Source organism: Crassostrea angulata, chromosome 5 (genome assembly GCF_025612915.1).
Source record: "Crassostrea angulata isolate pt1a10 chromosome 5, ASM2561291v2, whole genome shotgun sequence".
NCBI classification, from domain to species: domain Eukaryota; kingdom Metazoa; phylum Mollusca; class Bivalvia; order Ostreida; family Ostreidae; genus Magallana; species Magallana angulata.
This window is the reverse complement of record NC_069115.1, coordinates 3,623,061-3,645,185: the sequence shown is the minus strand read 5'-3', so window position 1 is coordinate 3,645,185 and position 22,125 is coordinate 3,623,061. Positions and strand designations below refer to the sequence as shown.

Below are 22,125 nucleotides of genomic sequence, written 5' to 3'. Positions count from 1 at the left end.
ATGTTAAACCTATGAATCGTATATATGGTCATTGGTAATAAAAATACAATACCTATAAAAGAAAAAAACGGGAAAGCGGGGGCGAGGGTGAGAGGTTGGGTTTGATAAAACTAATATAAACAGTGTGTAAATGAATATAAACCTTTATTGGGGCGGGGGGGGGGGGGTCATATATATTAGATCTGACCAGTGTGACAATTTCATTCTCTCAGTTTGTTTTGCCAATAGTTTTCTTTGCAGCCATGCAGTAACTAGAGCCACGAAGGCTCGATTTAATGGATTTATTTAATAAAACATACTCATATAATATATATCAAAAAATTTACATGAATTTTAAAAAAAATGCACAAAACAGAGTTTTTTGTAGTACCTTACTAGCTCACGCGCAAACTTAACGATGTGCACGCAATAGACAGTCTAACGAAGCTCTTCTTTTATCAGTTAATCGCTCTTTGACAAGAACTGAATTGCATTAAATGTTTAAACTATTTTACTTTTCTGATCCTCCAAAAACCAGATTTGTGATATAGGTTACTTTGTCACATATCTACTTATTCCGCTTAAACGACGTTAAAAATTCTATTATCTAAGATAAGAATGACGGAGTGATCGCCCTTGAATAAAATAATGTGATGTAATTTTCTTTGTTTTATAAGAAATAAGAAGTGAAGATCGTTTTGTTTTTCTCATAAAATTACATAATACAGATACATAGGCGTCGGAACCGATGAGGGCTTTATTTGGCAAAGTTATACACAACCAAAACCGAAGACCCCCCTTTTTTTTTGCTTATCAAAATTTTCGATAAGTCTGCCCCCCCCCCCCCCCTCATAACATTGCAAGCTGCTAATGTTCTATAGGGAAAAATACAATTTTTAAACAAGTGAAAATGCTTGAATTCAACATAAAAGTATGGAGAACATCAAAGTCTAGATGGGATTTTTTAAAAAGTAAGGAAAAACGACTGTAAGACAAGGTTTTGAATCTCTTAAGTTCCCATTGATAACGATCATGTAAGATCAATATGACTCAACAAGAGACAGATGTATGGAGAGACGACGGACGAATGGGTAGACAGACAGACGGACGGACGGACAGACAGACGGACGAACCGACAGACGTACAAACAGACGGGCCGAGAGACATTCAAACGGACACACAAACTTAAAAGCATAGAATGAAACTGACAATTAAAAATTCAATTTGAGTTTACATAAGTATACATGCATTTCACGTTATTTTCTGCAAGTTTGTTTTGAACATATTTTATTCTGCAAATATATATTTTCATAAAATAGCAGCAGGCAATGCCTAAAAGTTTAATTAGCAGACGATAATATCAACCAATGAGAATCGTTTTAGGTGTTACATCATGTAACCTAGGAGTGAATAATAAATGAAGAGTCGATAACTGGAGAAAACACTTTGTTCTGTTTGTCATTTTCATTTTGTTGAATCAAATATTGCTTCATCATCATTCGTTGCATTGGGTGGATGGGGTTTCCTACTCACATTCCATTAAAAGTCAAAGATCATTTTGTTTAAAGAGGTGATGCTTTTCGCAGATAAAGCTTGTTTTCGTCTGAATCGAAGTACCAACATTTCCAGCGCGCTAACTAATTAGCTACATTGTATCTCACAATATACGTACAAACACTTATTAAGAACTTCCGCCCTTTCTAACAAATAGCCCACGCTTAATTATAAGAAATGGCTTTTGCAAATTTCTGATTCTTATCTATACCAGTATATTAAAATAATACACTGGAATTTTTGGCCTTTAATACAGATAAATCGGAAGAGTACTGTCTTCTGTTTTATATATTTTAAACTTCAAAACGTTAGAAACTTAAAGTGAATAAGAAGATAGCCAAATCAGCTTGAAAAAGATTTTTTACTGGTATATTGAATCTATGTAACAAAAACTGGGCACGAGCCTTGTTTACATGACAAAGAGATGTGGGCCTCTTCGTAGGGAGGGGGGGGGGGTCAGTGAGGGGGGAAATATAGGGGGGGGGGGGGGTCGCTGAGGGTAAATTTAGGGAGAGGAGGGTGTCGCTGAGGTTCCCTGGAAATGTAAAAATTTTCCAAATAACAGGTGTTTTTGCCAGCACTCATTTGCTACTACTCTGAAACGTATACATATTATTTTATTACATTTAAACATTGTATACAAGATACAAGATGTTTTAATGACCAACCATGAGCCCTGAAAGACATTTCAACATATATACAATTTATACAATTTTATACAATTATCTATATATACAATTTAGATATTATTTTACAATATGTTTTATTTTTTTTTAAAATACGGTTTACATGTATATCCGCAGGTGCTTGATTACTGGACACAGCCCCCCCCCCCCAAGTGATTTTTATTTATAGAAATTCCTTTCAAGTACACAGCATGTTCCATTTTCTTTATCCAAAATAAATTTGAAATAAACGAATTATGAGTTCTTTGCTTGCCCTTTTTGGCTGTTCACTTTCTTTTTATCACATGTTTATAAAATATTGTCTCATAATACATGTACTGTATATTAATAGCATTGAATGATTTATTTTTGACAAATTGAACAACGCGCGTTTTTCCCATAGATTTCAATGCAGCAAACTTTCTTTTCAAAGTTCAAAATCTCCAGCAAGATTCATTTTCAGTAGACACACTCTTCAAATTCGTTTCAATATATGCATTTTAAATATAACTGGTATGAAATACACTACTTAGTCAGGGATTTTAAACATTCGGGGATCAAATTTTGTAGATTCTCCAGACTATTATTGTTTGCGTACAGAATTTTACGGAATTCGGCGATGTTCTGGTAAAATAATGTCGTTTTCGTGAAGACCTTTATTTGCGATATCCAACTTCCTCTCATCACACATACGTCACGTGCAGCTGACTGAGCGCTGTTTTTCCCGCCATTTTCTTTCTCCATCGTCCTCTTCACAGGACAGTTCTGTGATTGGATCAAAGTGGTGCCCGGGGCCGGGGGAATAGCACATAGAGGAGGAGATCCGTCGCTGTAGGCTGCACGTGCTTGAGTACACGTGGTCGCTGTTGTCGGTTGCCATGGAGGTGCGGCCTTCGTCTTCCTCCTCCAGCTGAGAGAGACACGGCTCCTTAGAACAGCACACGCCCGGCTCTGTAACATAACATGAAGGAGTGAGTGAATGGCGGGAAATAAACTTGGTCTGGTACATAGCGGTACGCTAGACTCACCAAAGAAAGCATTTCATTGTTTTTAAGAATATAGGTACTGTGGTTTCATTAATATTCAATGGGATCAATTTTCTTGGATTAAGTGAAAATCACAGTTTCAAGGATACATAAAATCGTGGCCATTGCCCTATTAATATAAAATGTTGATAAGAATTGCACTTCAATTAACATTTATTTTCATGGATCAACTTAACAACGAAATCCATGAAAATTGGTATTCAACGATTATTGATGAATTGATGAAACCCCAGTCATTGAATCTACTCACCCGTGACCATGATCTTACAATGCGGGGTCACCTTTCTCACGTTTTTTATCCTCTGATCTCCCCCCGAATGTCGTCTGCCAACAAAGAATAAAAATACTGAACCTGATCAAAGTTTAATGTTGTTTATGCACCAATTTCTTTGATTTTGACAGCTAAACGAGCACTTCTGCTTCAAATATTATATAAATTCTTCTATTATGATAAGGTTGATATTTCAATATGTCACACAACTCGGTGAAACATAATTTGAAGAAAAAATATATCAAATCAGTATACAATATACTTGTGCAAAAGAAACAGACCTGAATTTTTCCTCTTTTGAATTTTTCCCCTTTTTCTCCTCCTTCTTCTTTTTCCTCTCTTCCGACGAACGTCTTTGTTTTTCGCCTTTATTGGACAACTTCCGACGAGGGACATCATCGCTGACTTCCGGTGGAGAAATCCGAATTTCTTCTTCTGTAACAGTTGTGGAGACCTTTTTTTCCTTGTCTGGCCGCTTGAACACTTTCTCTTCTATGGACACTTTTCTGACGATGTCTTTTCCCGCGTTGTAGCTGTCGTCTGCTAGGTAGGCGGAGATCAGGCGGGAACTTCTTGATTCGCTGTCGCCATCTTTACCATCGCGTTCTTCAGTTGACGTTCTTCTGTTTCGGCTTGCAATGGATACCTTTTTAATTGCTGAAGATTCTGCAAGTATAATGGGTAAAATTGTTTTTATAAATCAAGGAAACAAGAGAGAGAGACAGACTGACAGAGATAGAGGGGGGGGGGGGGGGAGACTTTCGGGTCAACATAACGTTAAAGCTGACGGATTCATAAAGCATTTGGTCGCCATATTAATTTTGATCGCCCCTCAGCTGCCACTAGGGTACATATATCAGCCGAGAAAGTTACGGTCGGTTGCTTAATTTTTAAATAACAGAACTACACGTTGTAGAAATATGTTTGCAAAAACGAATAAAGGAAACTAAAATCAATAAAACAATACTGTATCGGACACATGGATCGTTCATACAGAGTGCACAACGTCTGCATCTCATTGTAAACGAAACCGCACTTCATCCATACAGTAGATAAGTACTAGTAAATCCAAGAAAGTAACAACGTGTTTTTATAAGTTTCCAGAAAACACCCCTTTTTCCAAAGTCTATGCTGTCACTGCATGATCTCGTACAGTGCGTGGTTTGAGCATTGCAATGTTATAATGGTTCAACACAGGAACACGTTCTACAATGAGCACTGTGCCGGATAACTATGCCAGTACAAGGTGGCATTTTTGCACCCGCTAAAGATGCAGTTTCGGAAAAAAATCCATGTATGCCAAATGATAGACCATTGTCTAGAGAGTATATAACCACTTTTGTTTTTAGTGTGTTTCACCTGACAGGTGAGATATTTACCTTGAAAAATTAATATCCCATCGGAAAATGATAATTCCCATAGGAGAAATGGTTTTCCTACAGGAAATTTTGACATCCTATAGGATTTTTTAAAAATCCTATAGGAATTGTATTTCCTATAGGAGAATGGTATTTCCTGTAGGAATTTGATTCAGACATGTAGTTTTCCTATTTGATATTAAGTTTTCCTATCGGATTTTATCAAATCCAATCGGAATTGAAATTCCTATAGGAAGTTCTTGTATTCCGATAGGAAATTTCAAATTACCTTTACAGTGTATGAATATTGTTTTTCCTATAAGAAAATTTATTTTCCTATAGGAATTCATTTTTGAAAGGTAAATATCTCACCTGACAGGTGAGATACAATTATAACAAACGTGGTTTTTAACTCTTTAAGAAATGGTCTATCATATGGCATGTTTGAATCTTTCGATAGATGCTGCTTAAGCGGATGCAAAATTGCCACCTTGGCACTGGCATAATTATCCGGCACAGTGTTAATAATAGAGGGTTTTGAAATGTGTCTACCTGGATATCAGTCTGTTTTATTTCGTCTTTCATTAGATATTCCTTACCAGTATGGTGGTATTCATATCAAAATCTTCTTGTTTGTATATTATATATACAATAAAATATGTTCAAACCAAACCAAAATCTTCTTGTTCAAAACGCGTCTCTACAAAACTTTCCGTCCGATGTATCGTGTTTATGTGATTGAAATGACTGAATTCTGTGAAACATGAAAAATGCTCTCGGTCTTATATAGGGGGTGTGTTGTAATGAGCAGAACAATAGAAATCGATAACAAATATGGCGGTAGTCAGAGACAAACGGGAAATGATGTGTATTTATGAATTCATGGCAGCTTTAATTGCTAAGAATAGAACACCCGCTATACTCTTTTAAAGATCGTGTTTACTTCGTGTTATTCAATTATCCAAAAATGCAAACTTGTTACTTATGAAAAAGTTAGGAAAGACTTACTCTTTGTGCATCCGGTGTTTTCAGACTAAAATACAAAATGTGCTGGTTAAAAAAAACCCCATTCATCAGGAACACAAAGTGATATATAGCATTCATCTTAGTTTGCTAAAATTGGTAAAAATAACAAGTAACTTAGAAAATACCCACCATGAAACAGTTGAACATTTCTGTGACGTCAAGTAGTGAGTATTCTTTGTCATCCTGTATATCAGTAGTCAGCGATATCTAGTGAAAACATTACAGACATACTGATGATTACAAAACATTACAAACATACTGATGATTACAAAACATTACAGACATAATGATGATTACAAAACATTACAGACATAATGATGATTACATTACAGACATACTGATGATAACATAACATTACAGACTTACTGATGATTACAAAACATTACAAACATACTGATGATTACAAAACATCACAGAGATACTGATGATTACATTACAGACATACTGATGATTACAAAACATTACAAACATACTGATGATTACAAAACATTACAAACATACAATGGTTAAAAAACATTACATACAAAATGATGATTACAAAACATTACAGACATAATGATGATTACAAAACATAACAAACATACTGATGATTACAAAACATTACATACAAAATGATGATTACAAAACATTACAGACATACGGATGATTACAAAACATTACAAACATACTGATGATTACAAAACATTACAAACATACAATGGTTAAAAAACATTACATACAAAATGATGATTACAAAACATTACAGACATACTGATGATTACAAAACATTACAGACATAATGATTATTACAAAACATTACAAACATACTGATGATTACAAAACATTACATACAAAATGATGATTACAAAACATTACAAACATACTGATGATTACAAAACATTACAGACATAATGATGATTACATTACAGACATACCGGTGATTACAAAACATTACAGACATATTGATGATTACAAAACATTACAGACATGCTGATGATTACAAAACATTACAGACATAATGATGATTACAAAACATTAAAAACATACTGTTGATTACAAAACATTACAGACATACTGTTGATTACAAAACTATACAGACATATTGTTGATTACAAAACATTAAAGACATACTGTTGATTACAAAACATTACAGACATACTGTTGATTACAAAACATTACAGACATAATGTTGATTACAAAACATTACAGACATACTGATGATTACAGAAAATAACAGACATAACAGACATTCTGATGATAACAATAAATAACACACATACTGATGATTACAAAACATTACCGACATACTGATGATTACAAAACATTTAAGACATACTGATGATTACAAAACATTAAAGACATACTGATAATTACAAAACATTACCGAGATACTGTTGATTACACAACATTACAGACATAATAATGATTACAAAAAATAAGAAACATACTGATGATTACAATACATTACCGACATACTGATGATTACAAAACATTACCGACATACTGATGATCACAAAACATTAAAGACATACTGATGATCACAAAACATTAAAGCCATACTGATAATTACAAAACATTACAGACATACTGATGATTACAAAACATTACAGACATACTGATGATTACAAAACATTACAAGTTGATGATCAGAAAAAAACACAGACATACTGATGATCACAAAATATCACAGACATACTGATGATTACAATGCATTACAGACATACTGTTGATTACACAACATTACAGACATAATGATGATTACAGAAAATAGCTGACATTATGATGATTACAGAAAATAACATACATACTAATGATTACAATACATAACAGACATACTGTTGATTACACAACATTACAGACATTACTGATGATTACAAAACATTACCGACATACTGATGATTGCAAAACATTACCGACATACTGATGATTACAAAAAATAACAAACATACTGATGATTACAAAACATTACCGATATACTGATGATCAAAAAACATTAAAGACATACTGATGATCACAAAACATTAAAGACATACTGATGATCACAAAACATTAAAGACATACTGATAATTACAAACCATTACAGACATACTGATGATTACAAAACATTACAAGTTGATGATAAAAAAACAACACAGACATACTGATGATCACAAAACATTACAGACTTACTGATGATTACAAAACATTACATACCTATTGATAAACAGAAAACATTTCAACCAAACTGATGATCAGATAGCATTAATCATAGGTAATCACAGATTACTAAGCTCACCGAGACGAGGTTCAACTGATATTGTAACATAAGAAATGAAATGACATCAAGATATTATATTGTATCATAAATTATGGTACGGTATTCTATCGTGTTACACATAATTGTATTTTATCACATAATACAATATCATGACATAATATATGATACAAAATAGTATCATATAATACAATATAATTTAACATTATACCTCACAATATTGATATTACATTGTATAATATAGTCTGATATTTATAAAATAGTGTTGTGTTGTGGATGTACTATGCCTAAAAGTAGTCAGGGTTTGATACATAGTGCACTCTCCTCCGGCTCGTGCACTATGTATCAAACCCTGACTACTATTTAGGCATAGTACATGCACAACACATCACTATTGTTATTATTATGCCGACTGTTGAATATACTGACGTGCTTTGCTATAAGTAGCTGTGACGTTCGAGTGTTGACCAGTCCCTAAAAATAATCACCGGAAAAGCAAGCGTTTGGGTGTTTTTTCTTCAAGTTAATCAATTGATTTGATTGTTTATTTAATCAACAAGTTGTTGTACAATAAAAAGTCAACAAAGGTTTATGTTCTTTTAAAGAGATGAGAGACGTTTGGCCTTACCGAGAAAACTCGAAATGTTTAGCAGACGAAATCTCCTTGATTTTTTTTTTGTACATTCTTTATCAAGCGTCATTTAAAAAAGCGTTTTTGTTATTCTCATATAGAATTTCTTTGAAAAATGTTCAATCAATTTGTTCAAAAGTTTATAAGAAACTTTAACTTTAAAACTACCGTCAATAATGAAGTGTTTTTGGAAAAATGAATAATTTTAATTGCTTGATGTCAGTCTTATATATCTACGTTTTATCAGCAAATTACCGCAAATTACAATTACGGCTAAGTTAGCGTAGCGGTAACGCGTTGGAAATTCAAGCTGGAATGATTTTAGCATCATAAGTTCGAATCCCGCTGTCGGCGCTTGAACGATTTTCGTGGAATATATTTGCCGTGTTCTATTTCGGCATAGTATGCTTACGCTATACAAATCTTTTGATACTATGCGAAAATAGATGAGTAATAGGGACAAACTGACAGAAGTCATAATAATGTTTTATAAATCATTACATTGTATCGTATGATATGATATAATTGGACACAGTACTGTATGATATCGTATGATACAATATCATGTGATACAATGATATACCTGGTGTATATATATATATATATATATATATATATATATATATATATATATATATATATATATATATATATATATATATATATATATATATATATATATATATATATAAACATTATAAAATATGCTATCATATGACACAATTTTATAGTTTACAATATCATATAATACAACATCATGATATACCTACAATAATATATCATCTAATACAATATCAAGCAATACAATCTCGTATCATATGAAGCAATATAATACACTTTCATATCACAAGATACAAATACACTGTCGTGTTTAATCCTAAGTTATGAGTCACGTGGTTATCTGTACAGACGGTGAGTACTCATTGCTTAAATCAGAAATTATTTTCTTCTGAATTAATATCACATATCGTCAGTACTTTCAGTACTTTGATATTGTAGATGCATTTGAATGAAAATTACATGATTGGCTAAGAAGAGGAGATTGGTTTTGAGGATTGTTTTGTGTGATTTTCTGTGATTTTTTCTCCACTGTTTGATGACAGGTTGTTGAACTAGTTTTCACTGCAGACTGTGTGTGTACAAAATGCTTACTTTCAAATCCTTTATTTCTTAAGCCATAATTATGTGTCATATTCTTATAGTGAAAATTTACACATAATATCAAAACAGTTCGATCCACAGGCGCCTGACGTTAAAAATACTTCTATAAGTACTAAGATTTTCCGCGGTACTATAATGATAACTACAGTACAGGGGATAATCGTATTGATAGAAATACATTCAACGTTCCCGCCTCTGTATCCCATATAAAACTGTGACATCATACAACTATATTTAGTTACTGTAGGACAACTGGTTTCGAGTGGGACTCTTTACGATGATCGACCAAATGATATTAACATGAACGAACACATTGCTCTAACTTTCTTACACATTATTAGGGAAAGGTAGTTCAAGTGTAAATTGTGTTTTGAATTAAACGTATGAGAAAATGGTGATATAATACCCTAGAGAAAACTCTTCTCTTGTTAAATATTATGTTTATAATTGCAAATCATAAATGAAATATAATACATTGTATAATACTTTTCGAGCGTTGTTTTCGTTTACATGTTTGTTGTTTTTGTTTACATGTTTGTTATTGTGGTAGGAGTTTTATTCATACCTTGTTTTTTTTTCTGCATGAACATGTTATTTATGAACAGTTTATCTTGATCATCACATGTCAAACACTATGATAAGGATCAAATTTAACAATTCTATATACTTTAAAACATGGAAAAATAAATTTAAGAATGTTTTGTTTGATCAAAATCGTGTCTATGTCTCTGTAAGGTCCTAGGACGTTTCTAAGGCTGTATGTCTCTGTAAGGTCCTAAGAAGTTACTAAGGCAGTGTGTCTCTGTAAGGCCCTAGGCAGTTATTAAGGTTGTGTGTCTCTGTAAGGTCCTTAGCAGTTACTAAGGCTGTGTGTCTCTGTATGGCCCTATGCAGTTACTAAGGCCGTGTGTCTCTGTAAGGCCCTAGGCAGATACTAAGGCTGTGTGTTTCTGTAAGGTCCTAGGCAGATAGTAAGGCTGTATGTCTCTGTTAGGTCCTAAGTAGTTACTAAGGCTGTGTGTCTCTGTAAGGTCCTAAGTAGTTACTAAGGCAGTATGTCTCTGTAAGGTCCTAGGCAGATACTAATGCAGTGTGTCTCTATAAGGTCCTAAGAAGTTACTAAGGCCGTGTGTCTCTGTAAGGTCCTAAGTAGTTACTAAGGCAGTATGTCTCTGTAAGGCCCTTTGCAGTTACTAAGGCTGAATGTCTCTGTAAGGTCCTAGGCAGATACTAAGGCTGTGTGTCTCTGTTAGGCCCTAGGCAGCTACTAAGGATGTGTGTTTCTGTGAGGTTCTAAGCAGTTACAAAGGCTGTGTGTCTCTGTAAGGCCCTATGCAGTTACTAAGGCTGTGTGTCTCTGTAAGGACCTAGTAGACAGATACTAAGGCTGTGTGTCTCTGTAATGTCCTAGGCAGATAGTAAGGCTGTTTGTCTCTGTAAGGCCCTAGTTTGTTACTATGGCTGTGTGTCTCTGTAAGGTCCTAAGTAGTTACTAAGGCAGTATGTCTCTGTAAGGCCCAAGGCAGTTACTAAGGCTGTGTGTCTCTGTAAGGTCCTAGGCAGATACTTAGGCAGTATGTCTCTGTAAAGCCCAGGCAGTTACTAAGGCTGTGTGTCTCTGTAAGGTCCTAAGTAGTTACTAAGGCAGTATGTCTCTGTAAGGCCCTAGGCAGCTACTAAGGCTGTGTGTCTCTGTATGGCCCTAGGCAGTTACTAAGGCTGTGTGTTTCTGTAAGGTCCTAAGCAGTTACTAAGGCAGTATGTCTCTGTAAGTCCCTATGCAGTTACTAAGGCTGTGTGTCTCTGTAAGGCCCTAGGCTGTTACTAACTAAAGGATATATGTCTCTGTAAGGCTACGCAAAGTTAATTCTACGTTTAGCGTCATCTTTAATATACCAAACCTACGAGGGAGGGCGATACAATTGCAAGAAACAAAAGAATGTGGGCGCTTAAGATGTAGATTCGGCAGGAATCTGGGCGCACAAAGAGGGTGAAAATTTTATCAATTAATTTTGAATATTTTTCGAATTATAAGCGTTATTTGGTTTTCGTTGGATGTGAAATGAGTGGAAAAATATTTGAAATGCAAAAGATTTCATTATAATATGGGTCTAAATATAGCAACACGATGCAATTCATACAAAATCCTACTTATTTACAACTGTTTTTAAATGATTTTGTTGTCTCTGGGTCTTCTCTCCACAAATTTGAAACGTGTAAAGATAACATATTTCAACAATAAAAATGTCGCTTTTTAAGAAAAGATTGAGAGATGACCCAGAGATGACTAATTTTGTACTTTTTCAATTTTTTTTTGAAGGATAAAAAACTAAGTCCATTGATATGACAGTGTTGTTTCAAACAGTACTTTATAGAGCATATATCATGTATATTGACAAGTCTCGCATGGCTCAGTAGTTTCGTCCTGGATTAGTGAATACAGACATTCAGAGTTTTGGGTTCAAATCCAACTGGTGGTCTTTTTAAAATATTAAACTTTTTCGTTTTAAATGTTTGTTATTATAACATGATGTTGAATTATAATATGCCGGTATATTTAAATTTGATGTTATTGATTTCTAGATCTGCTGTATGAACACTATAAAAACATTATTTTCTTATTACTAGTTTTTTAGGATATACACAATATAACTTCATTGAAATATGTTTGCACTAACATTTCCATCTAGTTATTAGTTTACCTCTCATTGCCATTTTTTGAAAGTTTTGGGAATTTTTATAATAACCGGAATAGCCATGTACTTCGACTCTCAACATAATATATTTTTGTTGAAACCTGTACATAGCCTTTCGAGGTTATAGACATTTAAATCCCAATTGATTCGTGTCGAGGATTCCTGCAAACTTACAATCTTGTGCGCTCACTTTCTTTACAGGAGCTTACGTTCTTTTGTCCCAGCAGGAGGGCATTGAGGGTCACTTTCTGATTCTCCAGCTGACAGTTGAATGACCTTGAGAGTACGCCGTAGACTCGAGCCGTGCCATCGGTCACGGAGACCCGACGAGGAACTACAGAAGAAAAGATTACCCAAACACTCTAGAGGAGATTTCCATAATACTATTTGTTAAAAATATGATTGTTTAATCAAAATGATTTTTCTTTAAACAATTTATTTTCTTTCAACATTGGAGTAAATATGTAAAACTTTACAATAATGGCAAACAGAATAAATAGTGCATAATTTTTATATATATTCGAAGCATACTATAAGAGTCTTCTGATAAAAAAAATCAGTTGTGAAATGGACTACCATATTGTAATTCAATGATGAATAGCTTTGATTGAACATTTTCACAAAAGTTTCACAGTTTGTTTGATAAAACGAACAAAAACACCAAATTTTTCTTTGTTTGCTATTTTTATCAAAGAAATACTACACTACTTTTACCGTTAGTGTTTATCAAATATTTAAATATGTTTTAAATATCTTAAAACATGATTATGTTACACGCATGCCCAAGCTTGATCGTCACCTTGCTGAGTAATATCCAAACCGTCCCAGTCAATTTCCGGATCCATGATGACTTTCTTCGGCCCGCACGATTTACCATTCTTGTTTATCATGACCCCTATTTCCACCATTATAACAGGCTTGTCCAGGATGAAGTCCACTAGCTGTGGACAGTCCCGGGGGTTAAGGAGGACCGCGGACAGGTGGATGACGTAAACTTGTCGGGGGTTGTCGTCTGACGTCACAGATAACTCACTCCGACGCTTGAAGCGAGAAGTCTTTTTGATCTGATATAGAGGCAAACAATTTTATATCAAAAAACAAATTAACTCGATTCTCCTTTGATATTTTTTATTTTTAAAGAAATTTTCTTTGTAAGATAAAGGCAAAACACTTTTAGAGAAACAAGAATATGAAGAGTTTAAAACCATGAGATAGGATACTGTGGAATCATTAGAATTCGTGGTGGCTCAATTTTCGTGGTATTCGTCGGTAGCCCTCTCCTACAAATTTACATCCTCAACAAAAACAAAATTAAGAAGAGATGTTAGCGTAACTGAAACAGGAAACCTACACATCCACTAAATTACATCCCCACGAATAAGCAAAAAACCCACACTCCACAAATATTGGCCCCCACGAGATTAAATGATTCCACAGTAATTGCGTTTTGAATCTATTCAATATGACTCTACTAGTAGCTATATAAATTAGATGGTTTTCTGTTTACAAAATGTCAAAGAATGAAATACATATAACAGCATTTTCATGATTTCACTTCCTCCAGTGCTTAGGCTATGTTTTAAAATAAATTAAAAGCATACAACTTTGTTGGTTTGTGACGTGACTGCACATCTAAATGGAATTCGTCAATCTTACCGCTGAAATTGTATGGAGAATATCCTTATGTCAGTACTAGTAAGCACGATATTAACTCCAAATCCTGCATGCTTAAAACTATGAGACAAAGATATATCATTTGTTTATGTAGACCGGAGCGGATCAAAAACCCTTGACTTATGAAACTGCATGGTTTGTTAATTGCCATCTAGTGACTATTGACCTCCTGGCAGGGGTGGAGGGGATAACTTATTTGAGTTTTAATTTAAGACGAACTATGTAAACCTGGTGTCTGTTCACTGTCTCGTCTCCTTCCTGGCCTCCATCCTTAACGACAGTTCTTGTTTCCATGACAACTGGCGAAACAGTGGCTAAAATAGAAAACACCGACTTTTAAAAAATGTAACTTAAATTAACTAATATGATACTAGTATATGTTTTATATAGGTGTATATGTCAAGTCAGCAATTATGATGGTTTAATACTGCAACGTGGTTCTGCCAAAGTTTACCTATGCGCTGGTTCCAATTGCTGCCTTTTATAGTCAATGTGAATGGTATATGATTTATGTGTCAAGGTCAGTAATAAGATTCACCAGGCACACAAGAAAGAGGGACTCACAAAAACATACACAGGGAGAGTCTATGTCAGAAGTGCCCAGGTCTCCGTATATAGTCAGAAGTAAACACACATAACTATTTTACAAGTAAGTTACCCACCATAACTTGTCCAAGAAGTGTTAATCTCTCCACAAACCAAGCAGTAACAAATATTGTACGAGAGAGGTACCCCACAATAAATTTTAATTGTACAGAAAATAAATTTCTTTTCGGTTTTTATATAAATTGCATTTTTAGGTTTGGTGTAAGCTGGATTCGAACCCTGTATCTCTTGTTTAGTGCGCTGTGATTCTTTTCACTTTCAACCAATTCTGTATCTTCGTAACGTGGTCTATTTTTTTATTTTAATGTGGCAATTTTGCTGACTTAGGGATTTAAAAAAATATTTAGGATTCTTTTTTTCTGCCTAGTGGTAACTTGGTTTAAGGGTAATTTATACTTATGCATCGAGTTTAATTCATCTTTCGACAAGTTAGCTACGACTGATTAATCTGCATTTCAAAATTAAGCTTGCGTAACGCAATTCTTATCATTTTGAAGTTTTTATTTGTTTGATTGGAATAAGAAATGATTTATGTTCGGCTGAGCGATTAAGAGAGATTAAGAAAGTGTACAATTTTTTACTTAAGTCTAAGATTGTTTCATGATCCTAGAGCCTAGTGAACGCAAACAAGAAAGGTACCCACGATAACAGGAAAGAAATGCTCGTGTCTCTAAGAAGACAATACACGTAGTAAACACAAATATTTAACGAGATACATCTACATTTTCCAGGGTCTTAGTCAGTGATAACACTACGAATCCATTTTGTAATTTTTGAAAATTACATAAATACAAGTAAAATGGAATCATTCTTTGAATTTTACTAGGAGATCAATTACGGTCGGGCGTTATCAAATCTACCATAAAGTCCTTTGATCACCAACGGCCGTATTTGATCACCTCATAATACTCAAATATCAGTAGGAAAGACAACACACTAAACAAGATATAAACACATCATCTATGTACAACTAATGCCCATGTCTATATGTACCTAGTTGTAAGCATAAAGACACTGAACAAAAGAGGTACTCACCGTAACATGTACAAGAGGCACCCATGTCTCCATGTACCAAACAAAACCTGTCAGTATTATCATACAGCAGGATGTGAAATCTTAGAGTTATCGCGGACATTGAATTATATATATTAACACATAGCTTACGTCATACCTGCTAGAAACATCATGTATACCCTACATTGTTCATTAAATTTAACAAGGTGTGATAAGCACGATTTCTTCTGTTTAAAGTGGCTCGATAATTTGACGCCCAGTGTCACATAACGAAGAAGATGGGTGGATAAGGCGTGTAAAATGCCCATACACGGTTGCACAAGCTACTGAGAAATCAAAATATCAATAAATCTGATATTTCTTTATAAAAATCATTTAAACAATATATATTTAACATATAATTGATTTTTAACCTATTAATATGTTTAATACTTGGAATATGTTGACTCTAAAGGGCGTATACGTATTAAAACCTGCAAATAGTGTCATTTTTTTAAAACTTCAAGGCATTTTCTTTTATAGAGTGGGTCTGTGCTCCATATTTTTCTCATAGTCTAAGTAAGGCCTAATGGAAACAAACCGATTTCAATCGATAAAAACGTGGAGAGATGACCCATTATACATTAAAAGTAGCATTTTGCACCCAAACAATTCAACGTTTTGAAAAAATAATACAAGTCGGTAAATTCGTGGCCAAAGTCACACATAATATTCAAACAGGTTATTTTGTTGTGTCTGAAATGGCTCAGTGGTTGAAGTACCTGACATAAGCTTACATTATGAATATAGGGTTTTTATGTTATGGGTTCGATACCACTCAAATTTCTTGCAAATTCTTTTTTTTTTCTTATCTTTTGTTGGATATATTAAGAACTGAATATAGTAAGAAATTGTGCTTTTGCAAAGTTGTATTCTATCATATTTAAATAGATTTCATTGGGAAAATTAAATTCGAAATGGTATTTCACGACTAAACCGAATGGGCATTTGCGCCATCCTATTGCCCCATCTTCTTCACAATGCCAGTATTGGTTTGACTTTTAGGTTGTGCACGTACGTTTTAAGGGGAGCGTTGCATTCTGCAAGAAAATGCCTGAATTTTGTTCTGCATCAACAGATTTGCCTTGAACTTTCATCACTGACATTTCATTCATTGACACTTCACCTTATTTCCGATAATTCCACGATATGACATTTTCCCCGTATATGAATGAATAGTTTTGCAAAATTCAGAGTATGAAACTAGAAAAAAGTCTCACACTGGTTCTATCCCATCATCCTTCATTTCAAAAAACAAACTTATTCTCGACGGGATGTGCACGGTACACAAATCAATCAATGGATTCTCTACCGACCAGTGATGACTACGTATACTCTAAGGTTGTTATACAGTGAAGCGGTGATTGTCCTTGGGTTTATCAGCAGAATGCTTAGTGTCAAGTCAGTAACCAAGAGGTCCCTACTTGACTTGTTGTTTTATCTAGGTAAGGAACTTTTTCTGCGTTGTGTTATTCCACCCTGCTGACAGGGTACCGCATTACGCTAGATATTAAAGCTGAAGACTAATTGTAAAAGCCAGTCTATCATATTTCTCTTTCATTGCCGCTATATCACTACAACTGTAGGCCTCTATCTTTATTGTTACAGTTCAAAGTATTTCGCTGTGGACCTACATCTAACATCTCTGTGTTAATCCATTGGACAACAAATGTTACGCACTTTTTCAAAGCCAGGAGAATACTAGCTTAAAATACACAGGTTAATGCATCATTAAAAACATAAAATGGACACAAAGCAAGAACTAGATTATCAAAAAGAAATAATACACGTCGGCCATGTGTTTGAGGTGTGCAACCCGTTTAACATTTTTGAGTTGTGTTCAGCATAGCTCAGATAAAGATTTGAGTATTGAGCTTTTACTTGATTTACCTGCTGTGTGTCCCTGTAACGAAGAAATTTGACCCGGGTTAAAAATTGACCCGGTAGTCACTTTTCAACGATGAATATTGATACCAAAGGTTTTGAATAAAGACCCTGATCCGTTAAAAATTGACCCGCATCGTGGAAATTCAATCATGAAACCGGTTCAAAATTCAACAGGAAAATGCACATATTAAATTATTGCTATTTATTACTTAAAGTCAACATTTTAGCTTTCTTCATATTTATTCTTTAGATTTACATGTTTTAACAGTTGAACGAAGAAATAAAATATTTCAATGGATTTTTTTTTCCGAATTAACATATTAACCTTTCATATATTTTTTACTTATTTCATTCATAGTGAACTTTTTTTTATACTTTCTGTTTTGTGTGATATCTATATTCAAAAAATGTTTTAATAGAAATACATGTATTTGTTTACATTACAACACCGTTATACCGAACACGATTGTAATTGCCGTTTATAGTGAAGTGATTTTCATTTCCTGTGACTGTTTTACATGTTGTAAACAATTTCTTTAATTAAAAAAATCTATTTACGTCAAATAAATCTTTAACGTTTAAATTTCTGACTTAATCTAGTTTTCAAAATAAATTGTTTTGTTTTAACAAGAAAAAAGAATAATTTTCCAAACTAGAAGTGATAAAAAATTGTTTGTGGAATGCTAAGATAAATCTTTTACCACTTTAAAAGAATTAAAAGCACATATATATTCTATAAAATGTTGGTAACTTTTTTATTTTTCGTAGTCATCTTTATTACTTTGATTTGTTCTTAAACATATTAAAGAGATAACGTTTCTCTATGAAGTAAATGCTGTATGACTAATGCTGTATGACTAATGCTGTATGACTAATGCTGTATGACTAATGCTGTATGACTAATGCTGTATGACTAATGCTGTATGACTAATGCTGTATGACTAATGCTGTATGACTAATGCTGTATGACTAATGCTGTATGACTAATGCTGTATGACTAATGCTGTATGACTAATGCTGTATTTGGTATAAATAATCTCGGAATCCATACCACTTTGGAAGCTATACATTTTGATTAGACGTCAATTATATTTATTCCAAAATTTATTTCCTTTTCCAATAATAGCATTTCTTTGTATTTATGATCTTTTGTATTCCTTACAAAGTTGAATATAAGTTAATTGATTTGTTTTTAATAATGTGTCTTCGGGTGGATTTGATTGAATAGAAGCAACAATTTTTTATGATAAACGTGATGACTTCGATTTTTCAATTGTCAACTTTCCTTACTTATGTAGCAATATACCTTCATCACCTGCTTATGGAGTTTTTGTCTCTCAATTAATTAGATACGCAAGGACATGCTCTTCGTATGAACAGTTCCTAAGGCAAGACAAGCTACTGGCACTTTTGAAAAAACTTAAGTTTACTCTAGGTAGAACTAATTTATCAAAAATGTATATCACGTTTATTAGACCAGTTCTTGAATATGCTTCTGTAGTATGGGACGGTTGCAATATGTTTGACATGGAGAGATTAGAAAAAGTTCAATTAAGTGCTGCAAGGATTGTTACTGGTTTACCCATTTTAGCATCTACAGATTCTCTCTACACAGAAACTGGCTGGGAATCTCTTGTCAGTCGACGAAATAAGGCTAAATTAATAACCATGTTTAAAATTCATACAAATCAAGTACCTGAGTACTTGAGCAATATTATTCCTCCCGTAACAAAAAATGTCTCAAAATATCACACAAGAAATAGCGAAAATTATAGTGTTCCAATCAGCAGATTAGAACTTTACAGAAAATTGTTTGTACCTGACACCATTCGGAAATGGAATTCTCTCAAATTAGAAGTTAGGGAAGCAACGTCTCTCAACATATTCAAGAAAAACATTACTGAAAGTATTCCTCAACCTCCAAAATATTTTTCATTTGGTAAACGCACTATTAATATTTTACATACCAAGTTGAGACACAACTGTATTTTGAATTATGATCTGTATAGAAGAAACATTATTGAATCACCCAATTGTATTTGTGGTCAAAAGGAGGATGTTTATCACTTTTTCTTTGTATGCAAGAATTATGTAAATGCAAGAAACAATCTTTTTGAATTACTTTTTAATAGGCTTGATGAAACAATTTTAATTAACTCACATTTGCTTCTTTGGGGTAGTGACAATTTGTCTTACAATACAAACTGCTTTATTTTTTCAGCAGTTCAAAAGTTCATTAAAGAGTCTGGAAGATTTAATAATTAAATTCCTTTTTGGTTTTGCTTTCTATACTGTACATTAACGTTATCTACTATATATTTGCAATTACTTTGTAAATGTATGTCTATGAATTTAATTATTATAAAGTCAATAACTATAAGTAACATGTAATATTACATGTACTATGACAATTGTATATATTGTATGTATTATCATTAGGAGAGGAACTTGTAAGTTGTAAGAACTTGTTTCCGATCCTTTTGTGTTACTTACACAATAAAATATGTTCAAATCAAATCAGCTACTGGCAAACAAGTTGATAAAACAGGAATATAAATAGTCTCGATTGAAGTCACTTTTTTGTAAGTTCTATGGTCGATACAACGACTTTGTAAGCAAATACGATTTTCCACTGGGTCGCATGCTGATTGACGGTTTTTATACTTTTTATACATTAAATCACATAACTATCTTGGAACTTCTTCGTTTTTACCCGATTACGACAAAGAGCACACGGTGGGTGTGACTGGTCAGCAGAGGATGCTCACTTCTCCATGGCACCTGAACCTACCTCTAATTTTTTTAGAGGTTCATGTTAAATGCGCTGCTCCTGTTTTGAATATTTCCTTTGGACTTTTAAGTTTGAACACTGTTCATTATCACCACATGTCATTTTAGCATAACATTGTAAGTTTGAGATAACGAAGGTGTTTATCATTTCTTTTTTCCTAAATATAGTCAATTTTCCCTTTTTCCATGAGTTTAATATATTTGATTTTATCAATTATGACCTTCCAGTTGTTTTCTAAACAAAGTTTTATTTAGTATGTCATATTATATTCCTAGTGTTTTAACTAATTCATTTGTCACTTTGATATGTTCAATGTTATTACACGGATTCTTTTAACGGGCCTAGTAGTATAAATTCAGATTTATTAATGTTTAGTTTTAAACTGGTTACATTTGGAAACTTATCAAATATTATCACTTTATTCATCTTTACATGTAACAGATTCCATATCTCTAAATGGATTTGTAGAATCCGATGCATGTTGTATCAGTTTTATTTCATTATTGTTACCTTTTTTTTTTACCGCTGAACATTTTATACGAAGCTAGATCTAGATCTAGTACATGCATTTCAACTGTTAAAATAAATAGTAGAGCTGAGATGGAGCATCTTTGACGTATGCCTCTGGTCTTCCTACATGTTTTTGAAATGAAATCATTATTCTTTCCTCTTAGGATTGTTGTATTATATTCTTATCCATTTAATAGAATTAGAATTTGGTTCAAAATTTAAAGCTTTTAGTACTTTAATCATAAAAATCTCTTCCACTATGTCAAACGATTTTTCAGAATCAGTTTCATTTTGTTCTTCACCATATTGAAAATCGTTCCGTATTAACCCAACGTATTTAATGCAAGCAAATTCGTCGTTATTGACGAGTTTGTAATTTTTTTCTTTTAAGTCTTTTGGCTTGAAAAAAACCTATAATCTTATAGACCACTGCTCATGTATCATTTATTTATGATAAGGGAAATATCCTGACTTCTCAGAATTAAGCACAGGCACCTGACGTTATATATCTTATAATGAAAAAATATATGAATACATACATACCCTCTACCTAATAATAATATAGTACATTGTATTGTTAAGTAGAAAGTATATATTTTTTATTACAAGCAAAAACAATATACAACGTGATCCTGTGGAATTAAGCTATGTCGATTTGCCTGAAAGTAATGTGAACGGGCAGTACTGATTGGACATATTCATAAAAGATTATGATAAGTTAATATCAATAAAAAGAAAGAGTGAAGGTTGTTTACAGTTTTTCACAAGAGTAATTAATTTTCATTTAGATCTAGTATACTTGAAAACATATAACTTATTTTCTTCAAGCTACCTGATATATTGACAATAAAGACTTATAATTGATGTGTCATTGGTGACCTTTAGAATCCGTTCGACGAGGGAATGGAAATCAATTCTATGTTTAAGAAAATGTGCTACCCGACTCACTGTCTACTTCAGACGTAAAAGGTCCTTTGCTTTATT

At 33.4% G+C, this 22,125-nt stretch overlaps 1 protein-coding gene across 1 annotated transcript; it reads right to left on the bottom strand.

Moving 5' to 3' along the window:
• Positions 1-2,373: 2,373 nt before the first annotated feature.
• On the bottom strand, positions 2,374-15,997 carry LOC128183127 (uncharacterized). Its single transcript, XM_052852022.1, has 9 exons — positions 15,936-15,997; positions 14,523-14,608; positions 13,420-13,684; positions 12,830-12,954; positions 6,029-6,106; positions 5,882-5,906; positions 3,797-4,181; positions 3,495-3,568; positions 2,374-3,149 (listed from the first exon to the last, which is right to left on the bottom strand). The coding sequence occupies exons 1-9, from the start codon at positions 15,958-15,960 to the stop codon at positions 2,893-2,895; spliced, it is 1,320 nt and encodes a 439-aa protein (XP_052707982.1). The 5' UTR covers positions 15,961-15,997; the 3' UTR covers positions 2,374-2,892.
• Positions 15,998-22,125: the final 6,128 nt, after the last annotated feature.

What these genes read in the sequence shown, in the direction of transcription:
- LOC128183127 (XM_052852022.1), bottom strand. Translation starts at nt 15,960, where the DNA reads ATGGGTGCCTCTTGTACATGTTACG. An exon ending in TGCCTCTTGTACATGTTACG is followed by an intron (nt 14,609 to 15,935) that starts GTGAGTACCTCT and finishes TTTCTATTTTAG; the next exon opens with CCACTGTTTCGCCAGTTGTC. An exon ending in TTGTAAGATCATGGTCACGG is followed by an intron (nt 3,150 to 3,494) that starts GTGAGTAGATTC and finishes GTTATGTTACAG; the next exon opens with AGCCGGGCGTGTGCTGTTCT.